Here is a 25,089-nt window from a genome sequence, read left to right on the forward strand (position 1 = left end):
AAACGCTGAGATCCGGTTCCACACTTTCTCTCTCTATCTCTATCACCTTCTCTCTCTTCCCCCCCTCTCTCTCAAGGTTCTCTTTGTCCCTTATCACCTCACGTTCTCACTTTCTTGCCCCCATACAGGTTTTCCACCAGCCAAGAAACGGATAGGAAATTTTCAGAGGCACCACCGTTCAGAGAGCACATCAGAACAAGACTCTCTTTCTCTCTCTGTCTTTCTCTCACTCTCAGCTACATGGCCTCACTCTTCGATCTGAATCCACGTCTCTGAACTCATTCCGTCGCCGTTTAATCCCTTTAACCTCTCCAATCTACGCTTTCTTTATATTACCGTGTACGAGCTCCGCGGAAGCCCTAAATTGCTGTGCGGCGCGCCGATTAGGCTGCCGCGTTTGGTATCGTGTTCGATCTCGCCGAACGGCGTCGTGTGGCTCAGCCCTGCGAACCCTAGGTCGTTGGATCTGGAGGCGGAGGTCGCGTTCGCGGCGCTGCGGTTTGCTTTACGGTGAACCCTAGGTTTTTTTTCTGTGGCTGCCCATGCTATTGGGTTGGTTTTGATGCCGCCTGAACCATTGCCTTGGGATCGAAAGGACTTCTTCAAGGAGAGGAAGCACGAGAGGTCTGAGTCACTTGGGTCAGTCGCCAGATGGAGGGATTCCTCGCACCACCGCGACTTCAATCGCTGGGGATCCGCCGAGTTTCGCAGACCGCCAGGTGAGTTTTCAATCCTTCTTTTCATTCGTTCCTAATTTCTTTTTGAGTTAAGGTCTTCTACCCCGGAACACGCCGGAATAGGCGCTCCTTGGTGTTTTGTTTAGGTTTTGTTGTTTTCTTTCTTGGTGGGAGTTTCTGAGTGGTTTATGATTTTGAGGGATTGTTCATTTTGCATATTTGGTGCGTTGTTGAGGGTGAACCTTGGTTTATTTTTTGAAGATCTGTGCCTGCTGTTATTGGAATATTTTAGGCAAGCTTTTAATAGGGTTTTCTTTTTTCGCTAGTTTTCTGTGTTCGTTTTTCTTTGTCTATGGCTTTCTGGGTGCGATAATATATACTTTGCTTGTTTTGATTTTTTTTGTATTTTTCTTTTTTTGTTTGAATATTTTCTGAAGGGCATGGTAAGCAGGGCGGTTGGCACCTGTTTTCTGAGGACTCAGGTCATGGGTATGCAATTTCTCGGTCAAGCAGTGACAAGATCCTTGAGGAAGATAGTAGGCCCTCGATTTCACGAGGTGATGGGAAGTACGGCAGGAGCAGCAGGGAAAATAGAGGACCCTTTGGTCAGAGAGATTGGAGAGGGCATTCGTGGGAACCCTCCAATGGTACCGTGAATTTACCCAGAAGGCCGCAGGATATGAACAATGATCAGAGGGCTGTGGACGACGCCCTAGGATACTCTTCTCATCCACATTCCGATTTCGTGAACTCTTGGGATCAGCATCATCTTAAAGACCAGCATGAGAAGATAGGTAGTGTCAATGGGTTGGGAACTGGCTCCAGAAGTGACAGAGAGAACTCTCTGGGTGACTGGAAGCCGCTTAAATGGACCCGTTCTGGAAGCTTGTCTTCTCGAGGCTCGGGTTTTAGCCACTCAAGTAGCTCAAGGAGCATGGGAGCAGCGGATTCGCATGAAGAGAAGGCTGAGTTGCAACAGAAAAGTGCAGCTGCTAATGAGTCACATTCAGGGGAAGCCGCTGCTTGTGCGACATCTTCTGTGCCATCTGAAGATACGGCTTCTAGAAAAAAGCCAAGGCTGAATTGGGGCGAGGGACTTGCAAAGTATGAGAAGAAAAAAGTCGAGGTGCCTGATGCAAGTGCAAACAAAGATGGTCCTGTCTTGTCTGCTAGTATCACCGAACCTTGTAATTTCCTCAGTACCAGCTTGGTTGACAAAAGTCCAAAAGTTACAGGATTTTCTGAATGTGCATCACCTGCAACTCCATCTTCTGTCGCCTGCAGTTCCTCTCCTGGTATGTTGCTAGACGTTGTCTATTTCTATTCTAAATCCTGCTTTGAATGATGTATTTGAAAATTGCAAATTGATGAAGGGTTTACTATTTGCATTGCAGTAACATGCGTTATATCTATGTATATAGAATTACAGTGATGTGTACTGTGATAATATGAGGTTTGAATTGGTATTTCATACAGACTTGTGGTGGAATAGTAGTCAGATATCTGGCTAGACAATTCTCTATGTTTCATTTTTGTTTACTACACGTGTTTCTCTGTCGATTAGGTTTCTCCTTTTACAAGTATTTCCCCTGACTCTATCTTTTTATTGTGCGTAATATCTCGCATATATGTTCCTTTATGAGATCCATTTTCTATTGAGTGTCCCCCTTGACACTCTTAGGTACTCCAGTCCTTTAGTGCATGTGCTTTTTTGTTCATTGTTTGCTAATTTAGATGGTTTTTTTACTAAAAAGTTTTATGTACAGAAAATACCGTCAGGTACTATTTTGAAAACGTTTGTAAAGTGTAATGTTTCTTGAAAAACTTGATTGTTACTGAGTAGGGCCTAAAAGTTACTTAAAACATAAAATGTCTGTAAAATGTCGGTTTATCAATGTAGGTAAGAATCAACATTTCAGCAGTTGCATGCTGCTCGAGGTTTTTTTACTATATTTGAGACCATGTTTCTTGAACATTTGTGTTCCGGCTTTTGTTTTCCTTACTGTTTTTTTAACATTTTCCTCTTAGCTTAGATGAAAAATGCCAACTAGGATATTCCCCTCGTTTTTCTTGTAGTACTGTAATTGTTATATTTTATTTGTACATATTTCCCTTGTGTAGAAAGCTAACATCAATCTTTTTACCAGGTATGGATGATAAATTATTCGGAAAGACTACAAATGTAGACAATGATGTTAGTAATTTGACTTGTTCACCCGCTCCTTTGTCTGAAAATAATTTGCAGAGGTTTTCCTTTAACTTAGAGAAATTTGATATGGGCTCCTTGAATAATTTGGGTTCTTCAATTATTGAGCTGGTACAATCTGATGATCCAACTTCTGTAGATTCTGGTCCAATGAGGTCCAATGCAATTAATAAGTTACTGATATGGAAAGCTGACATTTCAAAGGTGTTGGAGAAGACCGAATCTGAAATAGATTTACTTGAAAATGAACTGAAGTCGCTGAAATCTGAATCTGGTGTTACATGTCCATTTGCGGTATCCCTGGGCTCCCAGATGGTAGGTAGTGGTGAAAAATCCTTTGAAGGACATATTGGAGTCTCTGATCAGGTCACCCGGCCGGTACCGTTGAATATTGTTGATGATGCCAATACAGAGAAGGTGCCATTCTCAACTAATTTACATAGTGTTCATGAAAATGTAAAGGAAGAGGATATTGATAGTCCTGGAACAGCTACTTCTAAATTTGTTGAGGCTCCGCCTGTTTCTTGTGGTACTGGAGGAGGATATGTTAATTTCTCCCAGGACTTGGATTCTGTTCCATCTGCAGCTGTGAAATACTTAATTCCCTGTACTGCTAGGAAAGATGTTATTGTACCTTGTGTTGATGGCAAGACTTCTTTGGAGGTAAATGATAGCATGGATATTTTATGTGGTACAATTATTTCTTCCAATAAAGAATCTGCCAACAAAGCTAGTGAGGTGTTTGATAATTTATTGCCCAAAGATTGTTGTAAGATTGGGAGGATGGGAACCAGCAGTGACACATGCAATCAGACCTTGATTAGGGAAAAGTTTGTTGAGAAAAAGCGACTTGCTAGGTTTAAGGAGAGAGTTATTGCACTTAAGTTCAGAGCTTTGCATCACTTGTGGAAAGAAGATATGCGTTTACTTTCTATCAGGAAATGCCGACCAAAATCTCACAAAAAGAATGAACTAAGTGTTCGAACTACCTGTAATGGTAACCAGAAGAACCGATCATCCATTCGATCACGTTTTCCCTTTCCTGGTATGGATATTTTCAAGTTTTTTTGTTTGTCCCAGTGATTTTGTGGTCTTTCTAAGCTTGATTGATTAGTTCAGCTAGTAAAATATATATTTTTTATATCGGAATAAGCTTTGCTAATGTTTCAAGAAGGTGGTTAGTTTTCTATTGTAGTTTGGATTTTTTGAAAAAGAAAAAAATGTTAATTTTGATGCTATTAATCCGCTGTATTTTTGCTGCTTACTTGCTTGGTTTTATATATTCCCGTGTTCAGAGTAGAATAGTAACCCCCAGTCCGATGTTTCTTGGCTGTTTGTAAAGTAAGTCGGAAGGTTTAAGCTCAGGCAAAATGAGTGGCTTTGGGTTTGGATAGCTTCACTAATTTTTGTTGGTCTGATTAGTTAGTGAAATTAACTATATCCATGCATAGGGTTTAGACTACTTTTCTGGCAGTTCACACATGTCATACTGTGTAGTATCTTGTTAGTCATGACTAATTTGAAAAGTCGAAACTAATTGTGGCTAGTAAGCAATCTAAACATGCATACCTGAAAAGTCTGATTGTAGATATGGTGATTTATTTTGTGAATTAAAATTAATAATTGAATAAAAATCTTTTCCAGTGTATTCAATTATATGACTTCTTGTTTAGAACATATTTTGTCTTGATAGGGATTGACTTGTACATGTGAAGTGAAGGGCATCTGTTCAGTGTATTATTCTATATTTATCACCAAACATTCAGGATTATTTAGTGATCGTGCTGTAACACAAGTTATCTTCAATGTTTAATTGTGTTATCTGTGATAATTTTAACTTGCGCACGACATCTTATAGTTTGTTCATTTCTTAATTTATTTGCCTTTATGTTTTGATAATGATCATGCTTTCTTTTTTTCCTCCTTTCTTCTGTCGGCAGCAGGAAATCATCTGAGCTTGGTTCCAACATCAGAGATTATTAATTTTACAAGCAAACTGCTTTCAGAATCTCAAGTTAAAGTGCAGAGGAACACTTTGAAGATGCCGGCATTAATTTTGGATGAAAAAGAGAAGACGATTTCAAAGTTTGTAACTAGTAATGGGCTGGTTGAAGATCCATTGGCTATTGAGAAGGAAAGGTCTTTGATTAATCCTTGGACACCACAAGAGAGAGAAATTTTCTTGGAGAAATTTGCTGTCTTTGGAAAAAATTTTAGGAAAATTGCTTCTTTTCTTGACCACAAGACAACTGCTGACTGTGTTGAATTCTACTACAAAAATCATAAATCTGATTGTTTTGAGAAACTTAAGAAGCAAGATGTTGGTAAGCTGGGGAAGACATTTTCAGCTAAAACTGACTTGGTGGCATCAGGTAAAAAATGGAATCGTGAATTGAATGCTGCTTCCCTTGAAATTTTGAGTGCAGCTTCGCTGATGGCAGGTGGCATTGCAGGTAATAAAAAAATCCGTGCAGGAAGCTCACTTTTGGGTGGATATGGTAAAGTAAAGACGTCGAGGGTTGAAGACTTCATTGAGAAATCAGGCAGTTTTGACATTCTTGGGGATGAAAGAGAGACTGCTGCTGCAGCTGATGTATTGGCAGGTATATGTGGTTCTCTTTCATCCGAGGCTATTGGTTCCTGCATAACAAGTTCTGCCGATGCAGTAGAAGGTAGCAGGGATAGGAAGTTCCTGAAAGTAAACCCTTTATACAAGCTGCCCTTGACACCAGATTTAACTCAGGATGTTGATGATGAGACTTGTTCGGATGAGAGCTGTGGTGAAATGGATGCTACAGACTGGACTGATGATGAGAAGGCTGCCTTTCTTCAGGCTGTATCTTCTTTTGGGAAAGATTTTGCCAAAATAGCTCGATGTGTTGGGTCAAGGTCCCAAGAACAGTGCAAAGTTTTCTTCAGCAAAGGCCGCAAATGTCTTGGATTAGATCTCATGCGCCCAATACCTGAAAATGTTGGATCCCCAGTGAACGATGATGCAAATGGGGGTGAGAGTGACACTGATGATGCATGTGTCGTGGAGACAGGCTCGATGGTTGAAACTGAAAAGTCTGGCACTAAAACAGATGAGGACCTGCCTTTTTATGGAACAAAAACATTCAATGACGATTCCAATCCTGTGCAAGCTAGGAACATGTCTGCAGAATTAAATGAATCAAAGGGGACTGATGGGACTGAAGTAGATATTGAAGATGCAAATGTGGTTTCTGATGCATGTGCAATTGATATTGATTCTAAACTGGGCTGTGATGTTAGTAAATTTGCCTTGTGTGGTTCTGTCAGTGGACAAACAACTGTAATCATGTCGAATAGCACAGAAATTAGAAGAGATAAAGCTAATAAATTGAAATCTGTTCCAGATACAAGTAGTGAACCATGTGAGATTAATTCTTTTGTTGAGGATAGAATGGTGGTTTCCGAGGTGTCTTCGGGAAGACCTGGTAATGAATTGGAGAGGCAGAGAGTGTCTTCACCCCGATGTCTTGATGATAGAGATAGTAAACAAGAAGCTGATTCGGGTGTCATAGTTGATTTGAAAAGCCCTGTGCACATTCTAAGCACTATGGTAAATGCTCCCGTCTCGTCATTTGGAAATTCCTGTTCAGGATTGACTTCTAGTACTGAAAATAAGCACGTACCCATTGGACAGCCTCATACCTCACCGTTGTCTGTGGACGAACATCAAGCATCTTCAAATTCATTTTTACAAAATACTGTTGCTTCTGATATTCAGTGTGAGAAAACAGCTAGCCAAGATAGACTATCTTCTACCTGTGATATTCAGGTTAGCACGGATGAGCAGCCCCCTATTACTGGGATTTCATCAGACCATGTTGATACCGGAAGTATTCTCCAGGGCTATCCCATGCAAGCTCCCATTAAGAAGGAGATGAATGATGATATGAACTGTAGCAGTTCAGCAGCAGAATTGCATCTTTTGTCCCAGAAGATTGAACAGCCTGATGATCAAACCAAAAAATTACAGTCGTTGGATTCAGATAAAACATCCAGAAATGGTGATGTCAAACTTTTTGGGAAGATACTAACCAATCCTTCATCAACACAGAAACCTAATGTGGGTGCTAAAGGTAGTGAAGAAAATGGTACCCACAATCATAAGTTCAGCAAACCTTCTGGTGTGAAATTTACCGGACATAATGCAGATGGGAATTTGAAAATTTTGAAGTTTGACTGTAATGATTATGTTGGCCTTGAAAATGTTCCCATGAGGAGTTATGGTTATTGGGATGGGAACAGAATACAGACTGGACTCTCTTCTTTGCCAGATTCTGCTATCTTGCTAGCAAAGTATCCTGCAGCCTTCAGTAATTATCCCACACCTTCTGCCAAATTGGAGCAACCGTCATTGCAAACATTTTCCAAGAATAATAATGAACAGCTCCTAAATGGCAGTAATGCCGTGATTGATTATCAGATGTTTAGAAGGGATGGTCCGAAAGTGCAGCCATTTATGGTAGATGTGAAGCACTGCCAGGATGTATTCTCTGAGATGCAGAGAAGAAATGGTTTTGAAGCAATCTCAAGTTTACAGCAGCAGAGCAGGGGAGTGATGGGAATGAATGGGGTTGGAAGACCGGGGATTCTTGTGGGAGGATCGTGCAGTGGTGTCTCAGATCCTGTGGCAGCAATCAAAATGCATTATTCCAATTCTGACAAGTATGGTGGTCAGTCTGGGAGTATTGCAAGAGAAGATGAATCATGGGGAGGGAAGGGGGATTGAGCGGCAAACACCTCTTTTTGCCGCCCTCTGTATTATAGTTTTTGTTATTGCTTAATACAGTGTAGGGCGATTTAATGGTTCTCAAGCCCGTCTTTTTGGTAAAATATTTAGGTGCTTGTAATATGGCAGCAGCTTTGTATTTGTTGTATTGGATGAAAATACAGAAATAATCTCTGAAAAGGTTAGGAGGGGCGATTGCCATTACCATTGCCAAATTCTGGATCCTTGCCGTCTCCCTACTCATTTTGACGATCTTTTCGAGCTTCTGGATCCTTCCAGAGAGATGGCCTTTACAGATCAGATGCTTTATTTCAACTCTGCCCGTAGTTACTTTATTTCGGTAGGCATTGACTCTGCGGCGTTTCTAATTGTAGAATTAGGGAATTCGGTATAAATAAGTGTTGAGTTACTGGTTATTCAGCTTCATCCAATCATGCAGAAATTTTTTGACACTGTTTCGGACAAATTCTGCAATCAATTCCATCCACCTTCAATCAGTTTCTAATCAAATAGTAAGTCTCATAAATTTTAACAAATATGTTGAGCAATTGGAGGTCATTATCATTCAGTGAAACAATTTCGTGAAGAAAATGAGGGTTTGTTGAGATATCAAGTAGTTGTGTTTGATAGAACTTTTGAATACAAATGTTGGCAAGGAAGATAACACGTCGTTACTTTGGCTTCATACATCTTTCACTTAAACATCTTGAAAAGTCTGCTCCATACTAGCAATTTCCTTTGCCTCTTCAGGTGTCTGGAGGGTAGAAGGAAGCGGTGCAGTGATTTCAATTATCTGCAAGAACCCAGAGTTAAATTTGCAACCGAAACGAAGAATTATTACACCCAAATATCAACTAAGTATAAAAAGCCATATTACTACTAGCGGAATTATTTTACAGGAAGGTATCCACGTATAGATAACAACATCCTGAAGAAACCTCTGTTTTGAAGGGCATGACTGTAAATTAAACTGCTTCATGAGCTGTTTTTCAAATAATATACACAAATGGAAAATGCATAAATTAAGTGTAAATTTTGACACTTCAATCAACTGATTATAATAGTTTCAAAAATCCAATTTATTTCAATAATCAGCCAAAAAATTATGTCATAAATTTTTAGATTCACAGAAATGATTCCATATAAAACATAGCAAATAATTTTCGATGTACCTCGTTAGTTAATGGATGAGACAGAACCAATTTATGTGCATGCAAGTTATACCCACAATCTCCAGGAACTGCTTTTGTAGGCCTTTGATAACCCCTACACAAGGAACAGCCGAAAGAATTTAAGGAGTAAAGGGGCAATCTGGAATTGAATAATTGAGACTAAAACTAAGTATCATATCTAAAATTGAATGTCAAACACACTTTTAAGTTTGGTCGCATAATATAAACACAGTTCTATTTAAATATCACAATGCCGACACAGAAGCTAATCCCCTAGCATACATATACTTGTATTTAAGAGGGAAGCAGTCTATATTCCAGAACACTGCACTTAGAAGTTACTTGGATTCATTGTAAGTTTCTTCTGTTAGAGTTCGATATACAAGTGAGATGAAGGAAAGTTCATTTCCCAAGACAAAATTGATATTATTTAATACCGTTGGAAAATCGTGTTAAGTGAATGATTCTCGAAAACCTATAAAGCATTTACCCATCTTCAGCAAAACTCTCATCTATAGAGTCACAATCTAAGCATTTAGGTTTCCCGCCGACATCATACAGGGGATCACCTGCAAATAAACCAAAGGAAAAATATAATGTAGTCAGACAAGACTAACGAGAAGAATGGCTATGCCCCAATAAAAACAGGTTACACAGAAGTTGGAACGTGCATCAAATTGAAACCTCAACAAATAATCATTTCATTCTCCATATTAAGTTGGCGTTGGCTTTGTTAAATTTAAAGTTTGAAAGCAAAAATGAAATATTTCCAGAAAACATATTTACTAGAGGGGTAGAAATTGAAATTTATTTATTTATTTTTTTAAATTTTATTTTAGTGGTGTACATCGTATATGAATTCTAGCTTTATTATTTTACGTGGAGCATGAACAATTTAGGATTAAATATTTACCTAACAGAGGATGCCCCATGAAAGAAAGATGAATACGGATTTGATGTGGCCGTCCAGACTGAATCTTAACCTGACAAACAAGCCAACCAGAAGATGTTAAAGAGTCTGGATTTCTGATTTAATGTAGCATTTCTCTTTCTTTTATTGCCTCTTGAAAGGGATTCACAATGGGCTGAGTATAAGTGAAACTTTGGGCAGCAAAACGATTACATGTTGGAATATAAGCAAATAATTTTTGAATGACTATTCCCAGAGTAAATTTGATGTGACATCAGTGAACATTGAATAATATCTATGAACAGAGCAATGCTGCAATTTTGTTAATTAAACCCACTCTAATGCATACTATTTTTTACCTTTTTTTTAGAGATTTAGTTTCATTGTTTTTGTATAAATACATTGTACCCTAACATTGTAAAACCATCGAAAAAATATTATCTATCAGAAATAATATTTTACTTTTCTTCTATTTAAAAAATTACCAACATTTTATATGATGTTTATCAATGCTCAAGTATTAAAATAATGGTATTTTTTGTTAATGTTTTTACTGATAAAAGTGTCTTACAAAGTAATTTAATTTAATTTTAATTTAACTTTGCAAAATCGATTTGTTAAATGAAAATTGTTTTTATTTATATACTTAATTTTGATACTATTTTCAGTGGATGTGAGTCTTGGGTGGGTCATTTCTAGGATCCCAGGTTCACTTGGTTGTCATAAATGATGTGGTCCTGAGCATGAAATTCAGCTACCTGGACCAATGTGCTGTTTTCTTGTACGTTTCTCTCCAGAATGCTCACCACACTGAGTGCTGGTTTTCCTGGTCCAATGAAAACAACTAGACATGATTAGATGATCAATATTTAGAGGGAAGTCTTAGAAAGAAGAGAAATGGAAACATCATAACCAAATCAGATTAGTGGAAATCAATAAGCATAAGCATGGTTTCCTCTGGAACTCATCCATCTGAAACAAAATAGAGATTGAAAATAACCTGATTCAGAGGCAACGTATAACCCTTTAGCAACACATGGATATTTAACTACTCCAATTGGTTGATTGATAGTCACCTGTAAAGCAAAACAACCTTCAAGTTATACATGCAAAATTTCCCAAACTACAGACTCAGCATCAAATTATTCCATATAAGCACAAAATAACAACTAAATAGTCCCTTGATCTTGATAATAAACACAAGGCAAACGGATTAGTCATGATAGATATTCAAGGAACAATAACAAACCATGCTTACTCAAACGGTTACCATTTTTTTGAACAATTCAGAATTTACTAAAAGTGAAAAAGAAAGCAATAGGCAATATACAATGGAAAATCAGTTAGAAAAAGATCATGACAATGTTGAAAAGATGAAGCATCGTTAGCTCATCTGGATTCTATAACAAAAAATAATCAAAATTTTAGAAAGTTGAATCATGGGTTCTAGACATCTCTAATTTTTCCAAACTGTCAGTCTTTTTCTCCAGAAATTAACAGTCAAAAGAATTCAGTCCCCATGCAACTTCACTAAAGGTTAATATAGCTTCTAACGTAAGCCTCTGCTTTCTGCTGACTCACCTTGCTACTTATACAGCTGTTAGGCAGCTAGAATGTTAATTTCAGTTAGCTGTCAACGGCCTCACTAGAAATGTATCACACATTCTCTCTTGTGGTTAAGTTTATTCAATTACCATTCTAATTACGGAATTTTATAGCTTCAGTTTCTCCCTAAACATTTTCTTACTTGATCAATGTCATTGCCTTTGTCAAAATGCCAAATCGTGTACATTCCAGCTCATTCATTTTTTCTTTTCATTTCAAAAGGCATATATGATTGTAAGAATATAATATCTCCTGCGGTATAAATTAAATTAGAATATTACTGAGAGTTCTTGCAGCTGTTTTTAACATTCACTATGAAAAGGAAAAACGAAATATTCCATGCTTTCTTAATCTGGTACACCATTTCTGATCATTTTACTTTTACTCGGGTGGTGGGTGGGTTGGATGCAGCTTAAAAGCACTTGTTAATATTGACAAGGGGGAGTCATGTCATGTCACTTGTTAACAGTGCCTATAAAGAGAAGGGAAAAACTATGTCACCATCACCTGGTCATTCTCCACTATCCCACTCGCAAGTCCTCGGTATATCTTTGCAATCTTCCCAATTTCCGGGTTTGTATCTCTGCTTCCATAACAGCAGTGTACACAACAGCAAACAATGAGCAAACAAGGTAACTGAGTATGAAGTGCACAATTTCAACTTAAAATTTTTAACCATTTTTTTCCGTGCTCTACTTAAGTGTCTTCAACTTAAGATAAATAACAGGCTAGAAGGTAAAGCATTTCCCAAGTGAATTATAAAATGCAAAAAACAAAAAAGGTAGTCCTTTCCTAACCTTTTTCCTTCAATGTGAGAAGTTCCATCAGCAAAATAAGACGCAAGACGAACTCTGGCTAGTTTTGTCTTTGCACATAACAAAATTCCTATGATGCAATCAATCAAAATCCAAAACAATTGAAAGTATCATGGGCTAATTATTCATAACATTAGAAGGGTATTAAGAAAAGGATCTAGTCATACTTGTATAACATTTCTGGTAAGTAATGAATATAAAAATACCACTAACACTTGTAGTTAAACAATCAACTGAGCAAACGGTAATTAAGTAAACTTTTGACAACAGACAACTATGTTTTAGACAATATTAAGATAAAACCAGTTTCCTGTCAGAGTTCAAACAAGTTTTGTGATAATTAAATTTTAAACTATGCAACATATTACAGACAGAATCTACCAATTTCACTTTTCAACCAAAATATTCCGTATAACCTGAAGTTCCCCTCCCTAGACGATGTACTGGGACAGGATGAGGCTTTTTGTGCAAGTTGGCTTTCCATTGAAGCTGTGTCAAAACTGTCCTTTGCTGGAAGAGCCCTCCTGGCAGAACTTGCAAGCCAGAAGGTTTATTTAGAGCAATCTGAATTTACACCAACACCCCAATCAAAAGATTTATATTTAAGACATTCTTACTAGAATAATATGTTTTAGTAGGGGTAACAGAAACTCTGTAGTCTAAATAGCTTCCTCTAAAGATCCTCACAACTCATTTTAAACACTCATCGGAAGCAATCAGCCAGACAAACATTGTTAATTTACTTAGGAGACAGTTTCCATCTTATGTTTCCATCTTTCTCATGAACCAAACATATTTGAATTTTATTACATTAATATAAGTATAATCTCAATTGGATTTTGTAATTTGCATTCTAAAGCACCACTAGCAAAGAAAATAATTTCATATATTTGATTTACATATTTAATATAATTTATCAGAATAACAATCATATTGAACAAGTAGAGATATAAAAAGTGGTGCATATAAAGAAACACTAACCATGTCATCATCTTCATACAATACTTCAATCATATGTGGTGCATCAGGTTCCTTCCATGGAAGTCTATGATAGACTAGCTTTGAGCCAACTCTAATATGAAGATAGGAAATATCATAAACAGAACAAACCACGCATTAGAAAGGATAACAAATTTCTATCAAAGAACCTGAGGACTGCGTTGGAATCAGTAACAACTCTTCCATCAAATGTTATCTGTTGATGACACACTAATTAATATGACAAACAGCCCAGATGGAACATTCCTTGTAGTCAACTATTTCAGATTCGTTGATGATCAAACCTGCCCACTTTTTATACGCTGCAACCAACTGTTAAAAAAATCAGTACGTACGATTCCCAAGAGTAACAATGTTACCAAATCGAAAAAAAAAACACAAGAGGATCAACAATTTTGCCAAAACCAAAAATTGCTTTGGGAAAGAGAAATGCACGAAAATAGCTCTCCAATACCTCGGCAAATCTAACAAAAATTAACCCCATTACCAAAGCTAATAGAAGCAAAAGACCATTCAAATTTCCATCCCCAACAAATGCAGCGGAAGATACTGCTGACTAAGAACTCATAACCCAGGTTCAATTGTTTCATAGTTGGCAACACCAAATTTGTATTCCTATCGTATTAACTATCAGCTTAATGCATTCCATTCCCCCTCAGCTCTTAGGGACAATTCAAAATTTCAGTTAACAACATTTGGCTAGGTCATATTTGTTTTTCATCAATGCCAACCCTTTATTAAATTCTCAAAACAGAATCTCAAATTCAGTAAAAAACGAAAATAATTAAAACGTAAGTTGGCAGTTGAGGGGTTAACTTACCCTTGTAAGGGAGCAGAACTTTTGTACTTGGTAGAGTAAAACTCTATCAGAGTCAACCCTGAAAATTGATAGGGCGTAAAATAGAACTGAGTTGCAATATGATTAGAAAAAAAAATGAAAGGGGAAGGAGGAAGAAGCATTGAGAAGGAGCACTGAACCGGAATCAGAGGTTCGAACGACGTCGTCGTAGGAGAGACCGTCGTTGCATTCAGGCCAAGGAATTCCAAATTTCCTACGGCACGCCATGGAAAAAAAAACTGAAAGGCTGAATTTGAAAACCAAAACGACGTTAATTATCTGTTTGATTGAGAGATTAATTTGAGGTATGCTTTATTAAATTGATTTCCCCCCTCATAATTAAAAATAAATTTTCAATAATAATAAGTGTTTGGAATATGGGACAGAGGTCAACAATTTGGCAAAATCATTCCATAAATTGGAAAGTTACCTGCATGATACTCGAATCTTTAAGTGAGTAAAGATTGTGTTATATTTAATATAATTATTTATCTCCTTATTTCTTACTTATATTTATATTTATAGATTTTAAAATAAATTTTTATTAATCACAGTCTAATTATGGTTTAATTAGTGATAATTATATTTTATTTTAAATTGATGAGTATTAATATTAAGTTTTTTTGTTGTCCGATGTTTAATCTTAGTCTTGTGAAAAAATTATTCAATCCATGTCATGGACTAGATCATTATATGGTACAGTAAATATTATAAAATAAAATTTGATTGAGATTGAATAAATATGAAGTATATTAATGTCAAATTTAAACATTTTAAAGCAGGATTTTTTAGATAATTAAATATTTTAAAATTCCTAAAATTTTGCAATCATAAATGGAGAGGAGAAAAAAAGTGTAGTTCGAGGGTTAAAATGACTTATCACAGTCGTTTTTTTATACTTCTAACGTCAATATTTTTCTCTGTAAAATAGTTTGGGAGAAATCGAAGTTTTTTTTTTTTTAAAATGTACCATATGGTTTAGTTATTCTAGGTAGATTATGAAATAATTTTATTGTTTGAAATTTTAGAAATTTGTTTATAATATATTGAAGGTGAAAGAAATTATACGTAGATGATCTAAAATCAGAAAGTAACATGGTTATTAAATTTTGATATTTATGTATAAATTATTGATGATTCGAAATTTGTTTAAATGCTTAACGTTGGTGTTGTTGGAATGATGGTATAAAATATTTTGATAAACAAAAACAACATTCTCACTTAATCTCAATTTCTAACCAAAATAGCTCAAACGAGAAAAGTCTTACTTAGTGTCATTTCTTTCACTACCTTTACCACCCATATTAGGTTTTTGATAGATCAAAATATTTGCTCTTTAATTGATTGCCTATTTATGTTTTTATAAATGTCAAATGAATATTTACTTTTTCATTTATGAAATTGTATGGTATAGGGTTATATGTTTGGGATTGTGTTAATCATTGCTTGAATTATTATTAAGTATCGACATTTATGTTATAACATAGATCTTCTTGTTTCATATATGATTTAAGCTGCACAAACTACGATATCAAGTGATGAAGTTTAAGGGAAAGTTTTTACACACTAACATATAAAGATGTGGGACATGAGTTGTAATGAATTGAAAGGAATTTTTTTTTACACACTATGACATATGAAATTGTAATACTCGAGTTTGTTTGTAAATTTCAGTCTTGAATTGGAACATATGTTAGTATCTGATAAAACATATTTAATATTAATCTTTCAAAATGTGTAATTGATATTTCATTTATTAAATATCCATGTCCAGATTCATGTATGATCTATATACTTGTAGTATGTTTGTTTTAGTCTTTGTTTGGTATTTTTCTATAATGCATTTGACAATGGTTACGTATTTTTATATATCTTTATGATACACAAATTTTCAACATAAATAACATTGATGTTATCAACATCTCCCTTATTTTAAGTGTATGCTCGCTCCTCTTTTCTCTTCTTATTAATAATAACAACTTTTAATATTTTCCGTAATAACTCATTGATTTTGTTCGTTTAACCTTTGCCCTATCTATTATTAGGAAAAACATACAATTTTGAATAACAGGTGTATTTTAATTCATTGGCTACTACCTTAAAGATATTAGATTACAAAAAAAATAGACTAATTATACAAGATTGCATAATGATTTCGTACTTTAAATTTACATGAAGTTTTTTTATTTAATCTTATTTTCTGGATTATGAAAAGTTTTATTTTGCTAACAAACTCAGTTTGAAGAAAAAACTACTTTATTTTAGTGAAATGCGAAAACTAATGTTAATGGCTTGTGATTGAAATATCTACAAGTCTTTCTCGGGACTCTGTATTTTTTACGATATGTTTAAATAAATAAGGTGATTTTTATTTTTGTTTGCTTTTGTTTAATCTGTTAATTTTAAAAAACAAGTAATATTTTTGTTTTGCAAGAAACAAAATCTATCTACCTCTTAAATAAGTGATTTTTCTTTAAAAAAAAAAAGACTTATTTTACGTTTAAATAATATGATTAAAAAAATCAATTAAATTTTCATGTAAGGTAACTCTTATGATGGAGGTATTGAGTCGGAATTAGAATAATACCCTATCCAAATTATTGTGGGTTTGTATGAACGTTTGATACCAACGATCTACAAGAGATATTGAAAATGCTTAAGTCGGTAAATATTCTACTAGAGTAAATATCATTTAACACAAGCTAAAATCTCTAGAAAATGAGATACTCATTCTGAGAGCATAAAAATAAAATTTTGTGCAACAATTAAAAAAAAACATGAAATTGATTTTGAAAATTCATCTCATAATTCTGAAAACTTGTCTAATGAAAAACACGAGTCCAACTAATTCTACTATAGCAATTTAGTCACATAAATGCTTATTTGTAGGAGTTTAGATTAGTTTTTATTTTGGGACTTCTAGTAAGATGAAACAGTTACCAATCGTTAAGCTAGTTTAATATTACATATATTAATCACTAAATTTCCTGCCAGTTCCAAATTCATTACTCTCTACATGTAAATAAATACATATTACTTAACAAATAATTCTGGCCGCGTGTTAACCTCAACTGAAATATCATTTCACTAAAATATCATATAAGAGACAAAGGAGAAGAATTGTGTTGGACTTCGTTACAGCAAACTCGTTCATACACAGAACATGAATAATTATAACAGATTTTATTGTCTCTATGTTTGAGCATACTTGAGGAAAATCCATATGAGAAAACATCAATACTTTTATTATTGCCAACTGAGGCATTCAGAGTGATATGGGAGGGCAGAATAAGTAGTAACAAATTACACACATAACAAATAAATCATCAGCAGAATACATCAGTTGACGAAGTTGCTGCCAGCTGCAGAGAAACAGCATTCCAATCCGCAGCATCACCGCAGTGCTTGTCTACTGTTTTGGGCAGTGGTGGATGGTGAGAACCAACACCAGAAGTTTCTGCTATAGTAGACACCTTTCCAGCAGCTACTGCCTTCAGCCTGTATCTCTCAGCCCTTGAACCAATTACTTGGCCTAACACTGATGCTGCAATAGTAAATGCCATTGCTGATTTAGGCATCAAGATAGACTTCCTCAGCATTGCTATGAATGGAACAGCCGCATGGACTGCAGCAAACCATGCTGGTGAAAATTTCTTAGTATGTTCTCTCCATATACCCAAGGGAACATTAGCCGCCATGCCCAGCATTCCAATCACAAGAACCTTTGTAGGCAGGGACTGAGGGCGGAGGTTCTTAGCAAATGCAGTGCGTGCTATGGCTGCCCGCGCTGCAACTACAGCTGGTGGGCACTTGTATTTCATGCCTGGAGGAGGCTGAATAACCTTTGCAACAAGTGGAAGGACATTACTAACTGCACGGTATGACTTTGCTATTGGGCAGTTCCCATTTTGCAGCCAATCATTGCCTGCCTCATGCTTTGAACCATCCTGAAATCAGTTAAAATGCACGTCAGAAGCAAATATCACAGTTATTCTCTTCAAGTACAGGATTTTGTAACCCTCCCCATCCCGATCCAGAAAATGGAATATGAAAATATCAAGGTAGGAGGCCAAAACTTGTGATTCATAAAGCCTTGCTAAAAAAGTTCTTAAGGAAATCTTTCTAGTAAATAGACAGCTGATTGAATGTAATGTATACCTGTGAAGATGGTTCGTTCTTTGATGATTTTGATTTTTTTTTCTTGTTGTTCCACTTCTCAGAAAATGAATCAAAACCAAAAGGCCCGCCAAATCCAAATGATGACAAACTAATAGTTGCTGCCTTTGCAGCTAAAGGATTGAATTGGGATTTGGGAGGCTCTGGCTGTACTTTCTTCTCTGAATGACGGAAAGATCTGTCTGATAAAGGTACTACACCATCACTCCCATGGAAAAGCCTAAATGCCAAATCAAAATTGGGGCCATCTTCGAAAATTGGACCTTTAGCTCCACGAACCTGAGTAAGAGGTGGAAATTTGTAAGTGTGATGGTAAATGGTGTGCTTGAAAGATGAAGTCCTAGCATTCAATATTGCATGTAAGATTTAAATTTAAAAGGAACAGACATCCAGCTTAAAAAAACACATAATTTGTTCCATAAGACATAAAATTTTGTTCAAAGCTATATCTCTTGGCCTGATTCAGTAGATAGATCTAAGTAGAGAAAGATCTGACAGGAATCTTAAGCATTCCCACTAAACAAGGTCAGACCTGCTCAACGGATCCAATAAGTAATAGGCATCATTCACATTAAAACAAGCTATAGGACAGCAAAACCCATACATGCAGGATAAAGTAAAAGACCATATGAGAATTATGTCAACTACGGAGGAAAACTTACAGGCATCGGTAAAGCCAAAGGTGAAAAGAATGAGAAATTAGTAGGCTCATTGATGTTCCTCAAGAATGGACATCTAAGCATAGAGTCCTCATTTATGTCTCTAGTAAAGAAGTCCATTCTCCTGCTTCAAATCAAACTGCAAAATGAAGGTAGACATACATAAGCATACTTCGTGTATTTAGACTAAAAGGCACAAACGGGGAGGACTCAGTGAGTTCGAATCTAAGAATTCTGACAAACGAAATTAAATGAATCCTGGAAAGTACATAAAAGGTTAAAACCTTTAAAATCAATCTAAACTTCTGAAATTTATCTACCAAAGGAAACTAATGACATGTCCACACGCCCGCAAAGTTAACACCAAGATTGAAAACCTAACACGACACTAAATCCTTATGATACCATGGAGCAACAACAAACGATTTCAATCTTCTTCTTTTCATGATTTTTGCAGTCCAGGTAAAGAGAAAATCTACATTAAATATCCATTACGAAGTATTTAAGCAAGTTGAGCATTCCCACTACCCAGCTTGCAACGATTCAGAACCCCAGTGCATCAGATTTATCTGATACCCAAAAGTCAACTCAAGACAAATCCAATGAAGTTTTACGATTCAACCTCCACATCAGAACCCATATTAAAAAAATTTCAACCAAGCGAAAAACTGAGCATGATAACTCAAACCCATCCAAAAAGTCGCCGGATTATTCGGAAATGGATGAAAACAAAATCAAAACATTCCGACAATCGTAACTCACAACAACAACAAAAAAACACAATAGAAAGAGGGAAAAAAGTAGGGTTGCATCACCCAAATTAAAGATGAAATTTTTATCCAACTATCCTCACCGCAGAAACTGGGAAAGAATGAGCAGCAGCAGCAACAACACAAAATAAAATAAAAGAAATTAAAGATAAAAAAAAAAACAAAAAACTAAAGCATCTATTATGGGAATAATACCTTTGGGGGATTGCAAGAGACACACGCCAATTGAAGAATGAAGCAAAAGAAGAAAAGAATGCAAAGAGGGTGTTAGGTGAAAGAGATTGAAAATGCAAATGCCAATAGTGCTTAGGGCCAAAGAAGAACTTGTTTTATTTCTCTCTCTTCTCCTCCTCCAAGATTATTATTGCAATTTGATTTTGCAGAATAACAATAAAAATAATATCAAAAGAAGGAAGGATGCATTATTAATTAAATAAATAGAGTCAATTATGGCTGTGGTGTCCACACGCCATCAGAATAGAAACTACCAAAGTTGAATTTTATGCATGCATATAACGTTTCCTTTTTCTGTCATATAAATTAGGTGGAAAATATAGATTAATCTTTTCAGCTATTATTTTATTTATTTATTCAACCATTTTTATTATTGAGAATCTGATCACAGTATCCAAAATAATTTTGTATACGCAGATTATTAATCACTAGATCAAATTCTTTTTCATATTTTAAAATGACAAATCATTTCAACCAGAAAAATATTTTAAAAAGTGAAAAATAAAACAAAATTGAGGGAATATCTCCCAAAATAAAATCTGATACAGATTTAAACTATAACATTGTATTATAAAATAAATAGTGGGATTTTAACCTTTTTCTGGTATTTTTTAATATTTTTCTTCCTCCCTTGTTTAAATGTATATTTCATATATTTTTTTTTCATAATTTATGTTGTGTACATTACTCATGCAACTAATTAAAAAAAGAAAATCTTTCAACTATTTGAAGAAATCTTTATTACTGATAATCTTCTTTAAAAACCTATTCCTTATCTTATTTCTATCCCTAAATTAAACTTTAATATTTATAAAAAGGATATCAATAAATTAAAAGTAACTCTATATCTCAGTTTGTAGGATTTATTATCCATTGTAATGGTTTGAGAAAATATTTATTGTATAGAAAGTTGAACCTATCGTTGAATGCATTGACTGGGTAATGAAATTGAAAATTTAGATATTATTAATTGTTGTTTTGGTTTGGTTTGGTCTGTGAATTTGGAAATGAAGATGATGGTGGGGTGAGATTGGACTTGGTATTCTGCTTTTGGTAGGCACACTTCTCAAAATTAATATTTAATTATCTATTCTCTTCAACCACTTATTCTTAAGCTTCTGTCTCTTCACTTTACATTATTTATATTTTAATTTATTAAAAAAATAGTTTAACTGTGTTCATATTTTGGAATATTGTGTTTTATTTATTTATTTTTTAAATAGATTTTTTAGTCCTTACCATTTACACGTTTATCACTTAAATATAGAATATGGAATTGTGGGTTTACTAATAGATTTTTATTGTGATTTCTTTCTGATTTTATAAGTTATTTTAATATTTTTTTAAATATAAAAATTAATAATTTTGTAGATTTGGAAATGAAAGTTTTATATAGTTATTCTTGGATTAAGGAATTAGAATTACCTTTTAGACGGAGAGATTGTAACTTATATATTTTATTAAATAATGGCAATATTTTATAAATAGATAAAATAATATATTTAAAAATTACAAAATATAGTTTGAAAAACAGGATCTCACTATTGTTAATAAAATGACTTCTTAATCTATTTTAGAATAAGTTTGTGTACAGAGATTCATGAGATCTTATACCAATGTGGAAATTGTATTTATTTCATTGGATAAGAAGGGTTAGGTTGCCTACAGAGACATTATTAGTAAAAGTAATAAATGCATTAGTTAATGAACAATAAATTATCTATTGAAAAAAGACAATGTTATTTTATATTATTTTATAAGTTTTTATCTAGATGATTGAAATCATTTAGGTTACCTCTTATACATAATGTATAATTTTTTTTTTCAATTTTAAAATGGATCAGTTTGAAAATACTGTCTTTATTAATTTGTTATTTCGAAAAGGATAAAATCACTAATTTTTCTTGTTAAATAATATCTTTTAGTTTACATCATGTTCTACTAGTATTAAATTTTGTTTTGGAAGCAATTACTTTTCACATCTAGGATAGCACAAATTTTTTTACACTTTTTTTTTATTGGTGAGGTACTGTGAAATAACTCGGTTAATTGCCAAAAAAATAATTATCTTCACTAAACTTTATAATAATGTATAATAAAATTTTGTTTTTAATTTTATGTAAGTATTTTACAGTTTCATTTTATTTTTAATCGTGTTTTAAAATTTAAACTATATAATGAATAAATTTAATAATTTTATTTTACTCTTATTTATATTTTAAAATTAAAAAATGATATAAACTACATTTTCCCACTAATATCAATAAAACAATTTAGCTTTAAAGACTTTAAAATTGAAAAAATAAAAAAGGAAAATCTTACTTATCTAATCTATAAAGATTTTTAAATTATTTAAAAACTTAAAAGCTTATTTTTCAAAGCATACTTTTAACTATAAACCCAATATAGAACACATGTATAGGATGTAGACTTGAAATTATGCTTATCAAAAGCTACATTTTTTAGTGAATAAACCAAAAATAAAACATCCATGGTGTAAACTTAAGATGAGACTGATCCCAAAACATACTTTTGTCATCAAAACAATAGATAGAATGCATGTGCGTAGAACAAACTTAATTAAATAACATTCTCTAAAAATGGAATTGTTCATTATTGTCATTTATGTGGACAATTGATGTTTTTATATGGTGTAAAGTAACATCCATGTTTTTACATTTATATAGTTAAATAGCTTTTTATAGCATAAGAAATCAACAATTTACCATTAAATTATAACTTTTCCTAAAGTTAAATAAGCTTATTTGGGCAAAGTTTCTTGCACTTCGAAGTCTTTGTTTAATTTAGTTTTCATATTATGCAAATTTTATAGTGTATACATTTATATTGTATTTGATGAAAAGTTTTAAAAATGTTAAATAATTTGAAATGTTTGAAGTAAAGACTTTATATTATTATTATCTTATATGACTGTATAGTAAATTTGTATTGAGTCATATGGACACATTATATAATATATCCATCTTACATAAAAAAAATCATTAATATGAAATTCTATTTAGAAAAGATACAAATATATATATATATATATATATATATATATATATATATATATATTGAATAATTTAAGTATTATTAATTGTTGTTTTGGTTTGGTGAATTCTAAAAGCATGATAATGGTTGGGTGAGGTTGGACTAGGTATTGTGCTTTTGGTAGACACACTTCTCTGATTTCATCGACAATAATATTTAATTATGGTTTAATGTCTTAATAGGTTTCTATTTTTGTTCAGAATTTGAAATAGGTCCCTTTATTTTTTGGCGTCTCAATTGGATCCTTATTTTTGTTAATTTGATGCAAATAAATCCTTTCCGTCAATTTCATCAAACGGCGTTAATGAATGTGTGACGTGGCCTGAGGACAGTATTAACACGTGTAAGACCACGTCACACATTCATTAACGCCGTTTGATGAAATTGACGGAAAGAATTTATTTGCATCAAATTAACAAAAATAAGGACCCAATTGAGACGCCAAAAAATAAAGGGACCTATTTCAAATTCTGAAAAAAAATAGGGACCTATTGAGACATTAAACCTTTAATTATCTATTCTCTCCACACCTCTTCACTTTACATTATTTTTATTTTAATTTATTTGTTTGGTTGGACACATGAGTCACACAGAAGTATTTTAACTGTCTTCATATTTTCGGATCATTGTGTTTTTTTTCTCAATTGACACAATTACCATTTGAATATGGAATTGTGGGTTTAATAATACACTTTTTATAGTTTTTTTTTTCTGTAAGTTTTCTCTTATATAAACAATTAGTGGAAACATATTTTAGTTGTGGACACGTGTACATGTTTGTATTAATATTTTAAAAAATATAAAAAATAAAAAATGTTGTAGACATCAAAACGAAAGATCTATACAGTTATTCTTGGATTAAGTAATTAGAAAAATATTGGTAGATTGAGAGGTTGTGTGCTATATATTTTATTAAATAGTAAAATTATTTAATTAGATGAAATAGTATAATTAAATGACATGAAAGATTGTTAAAAAAAATAGGATCTATTACTATTGTTAATAAAATAATAAAATGACTTGTCCATGGATTGTAGAATGTATTTTTTTTTTTCAATTTTAAAAGACATCAGTTTTAAAATACTTCTTTAATTCATTTGTTATTTTAAAAAAGATAAGAACACTGTTTTGTTTTTTTAATCGTGCAACACACTGTAGTATAAAATAATGAAAGTGACTAATGACAGTTTGTATAAATAAACAAACTAACAACAGCTGTATCCAACTACTTAAAGACCTATAGAATTATATAAGACTTATTTTTTAAGTGACAACTTAATTTTTGAGTTTTTTTTATAACCATTAGTATCTTAGTTACTGTATAATCTTATTTGTTCAATCATATTAACATATAGTATCTATATACAATAAGCTATTTTATTACATAATTATGAGTTTTTTTAAGTTCTATGCATTGTTTAACTCAATTATTTAGAAAAAAGTACGAGCAATAAATTGTTTAAACAATATTTACAATCACTATCTTATTTAAATAGTTTTTTTTTTAAATTAATCAATTTCTAATTTAACTTATTTAAATTATTTAACCAAGAAAAATATTTTTTAAAATTTGAGACATATTTGCCAAATAAATTTATTTTATCTATTCTTCACTCAAAATAACAATCATAGTGTAATATTAAATATGATATATTTAACCATTTTAACCATTGATAATTGTAACAAGAAAGTCAGTAAAAATTGTAAATTGTTTTCAATATTTAAACTTACATTTACTATACTTTATATTTAATTTATATTCCTCATTGTATTGGGAATGTCACATGTAAGTATTTATAATTAATTTAAATTATTTACATGGTTAAATACTAATTTCAGAAAGTTAGGGTTTCACAATAAAAGAGTAAATAATAATACATACATTGCAATATCTGTAATGAGATATACAATATGCAAGTGATAACCTCATTCCTAATTATATTCCAAATCCAATAAAAATAGACGAGGAAAGAAAAAAAAGGTTGCATAATCTTCACAACCACATCAAAAGAATTCATACATCTTGGTTCAGAGATGCAAAAGCAAGGGATGGCAAGGTGCTCATGTGAGGCCAGATTGAGATCAAAGTATGTTCAGATAGGTCCGACACCCTCTTTGGAGTGCATGGCAAATTGGCAAATTTTAAAAATTATAGCACTCTAACACAAAATTAATCTAAAATAAAAATAAAAAATAAACCACGACCTTGAAGGGA

At 33.4% G+C, this 25,089-nt stretch overlaps 3 protein-coding genes across 6 annotated transcripts; 1 reads left to right on the top strand and 2 right to left on the bottom strand.

Annotated features, from left to right (window-relative positions):
- On the top strand, positions 1-7,857 carry LOC124845092 (Duplicated homeodomain-like superfamily protein). Of its 3 annotated transcripts, XM_088096994.1 has the most exons (5): positions 1-719; positions 1,115-1,972; positions 2,825-3,928; positions 4,824-5,255; positions 5,337-7,857. In XM_088096994.1, exons 1-5 carry the CDS (start codon positions 563-565, stop codon positions 7,640-7,642), a joined length of 4,857 nt encoding a protein of 1,618 aa, XP_087953120.1. In that variant the 5' UTR covers positions 1-562; the 3' UTR covers positions 7,643-7,857. The 3 variants fall into 3 exon arrangements, with proteins under 3 accessions (XP_087953120.1, XP_087953118.1, XP_087953119.1); XM_088096992.1 differs by having other exon boundaries at positions 4,824-7,857; XM_088096993.1 differs by having other exon boundaries at positions 4,827-7,857.
- A 325-nt stretch (positions 7,858-8,182) lies between these two features.
- On the bottom strand, positions 8,183-14,306 carry LOC124845091 (Pseudouridine synthase family protein). Its single transcript, XM_047322131.2, has 14 exons — positions 14,122-14,306; positions 13,964-14,021; positions 13,428-13,455; positions 13,293-13,339; positions 13,126-13,216; positions 12,561-12,708; positions 12,127-12,214; positions 11,837-11,912; positions 10,725-10,800; positions 10,483-10,550; positions 9,728-9,797; positions 9,305-9,383; positions 8,815-8,908; positions 8,183-8,435 (listed from the first exon to the last, which is right to left on the bottom strand). Exons 1-14 carry the CDS (start codon positions 14,207-14,209, stop codon positions 8,340-8,342), a joined length of 1,107 nt encoding a protein of 368 aa, XP_047178087.1. The 5' UTR covers positions 14,210-14,306; the 3' UTR covers positions 8,183-8,339.
- A 2,839-nt stretch (positions 14,307-17,145) lies between these two features.
- On the bottom strand, positions 17,146-19,954 carry LOC124845095 (uncharacterized). Of its 2 annotated transcripts, none has more exons than XM_047322136.2 (4): positions 19,782-19,954; positions 18,820-18,955; positions 18,140-18,436; positions 17,146-17,928 (listed from the first exon to the last, which is right to left on the bottom strand). In XM_047322136.2, the coding sequence occupies exons 2-4, from the start codon at positions 18,934-18,936 to the stop codon at positions 17,308-17,310; spliced, it is 1,035 nt and encodes a 344-aa protein (XP_047178092.2). In that variant the 5' UTR covers positions 18,937-18,955; positions 19,782-19,954; the 3' UTR covers positions 17,146-17,307. The 2 variants fall into 2 exon arrangements, with proteins under 2 accessions (XP_047178092.2, XP_087953865.1); XM_088097739.1 differs by lacking the exon at positions 19,782-19,954 and adding an exon at positions 19,632-19,749.
- Between the last annotated feature and the right edge of the window lie 5,135 nt (positions 19,955-25,089).

Source organism: Vigna umbellata, chromosome 8, assembly GCF_029865625.1.
Source record: "Vigna umbellata cultivar VRB3 chromosome 8, Vumbellata_1.0, whole genome shotgun sequence".
Taxonomy (NCBI): domain Eukaryota; kingdom Viridiplantae; phylum Streptophyta; class Magnoliopsida; order Fabales; family Fabaceae; genus Vigna; species Vigna umbellata.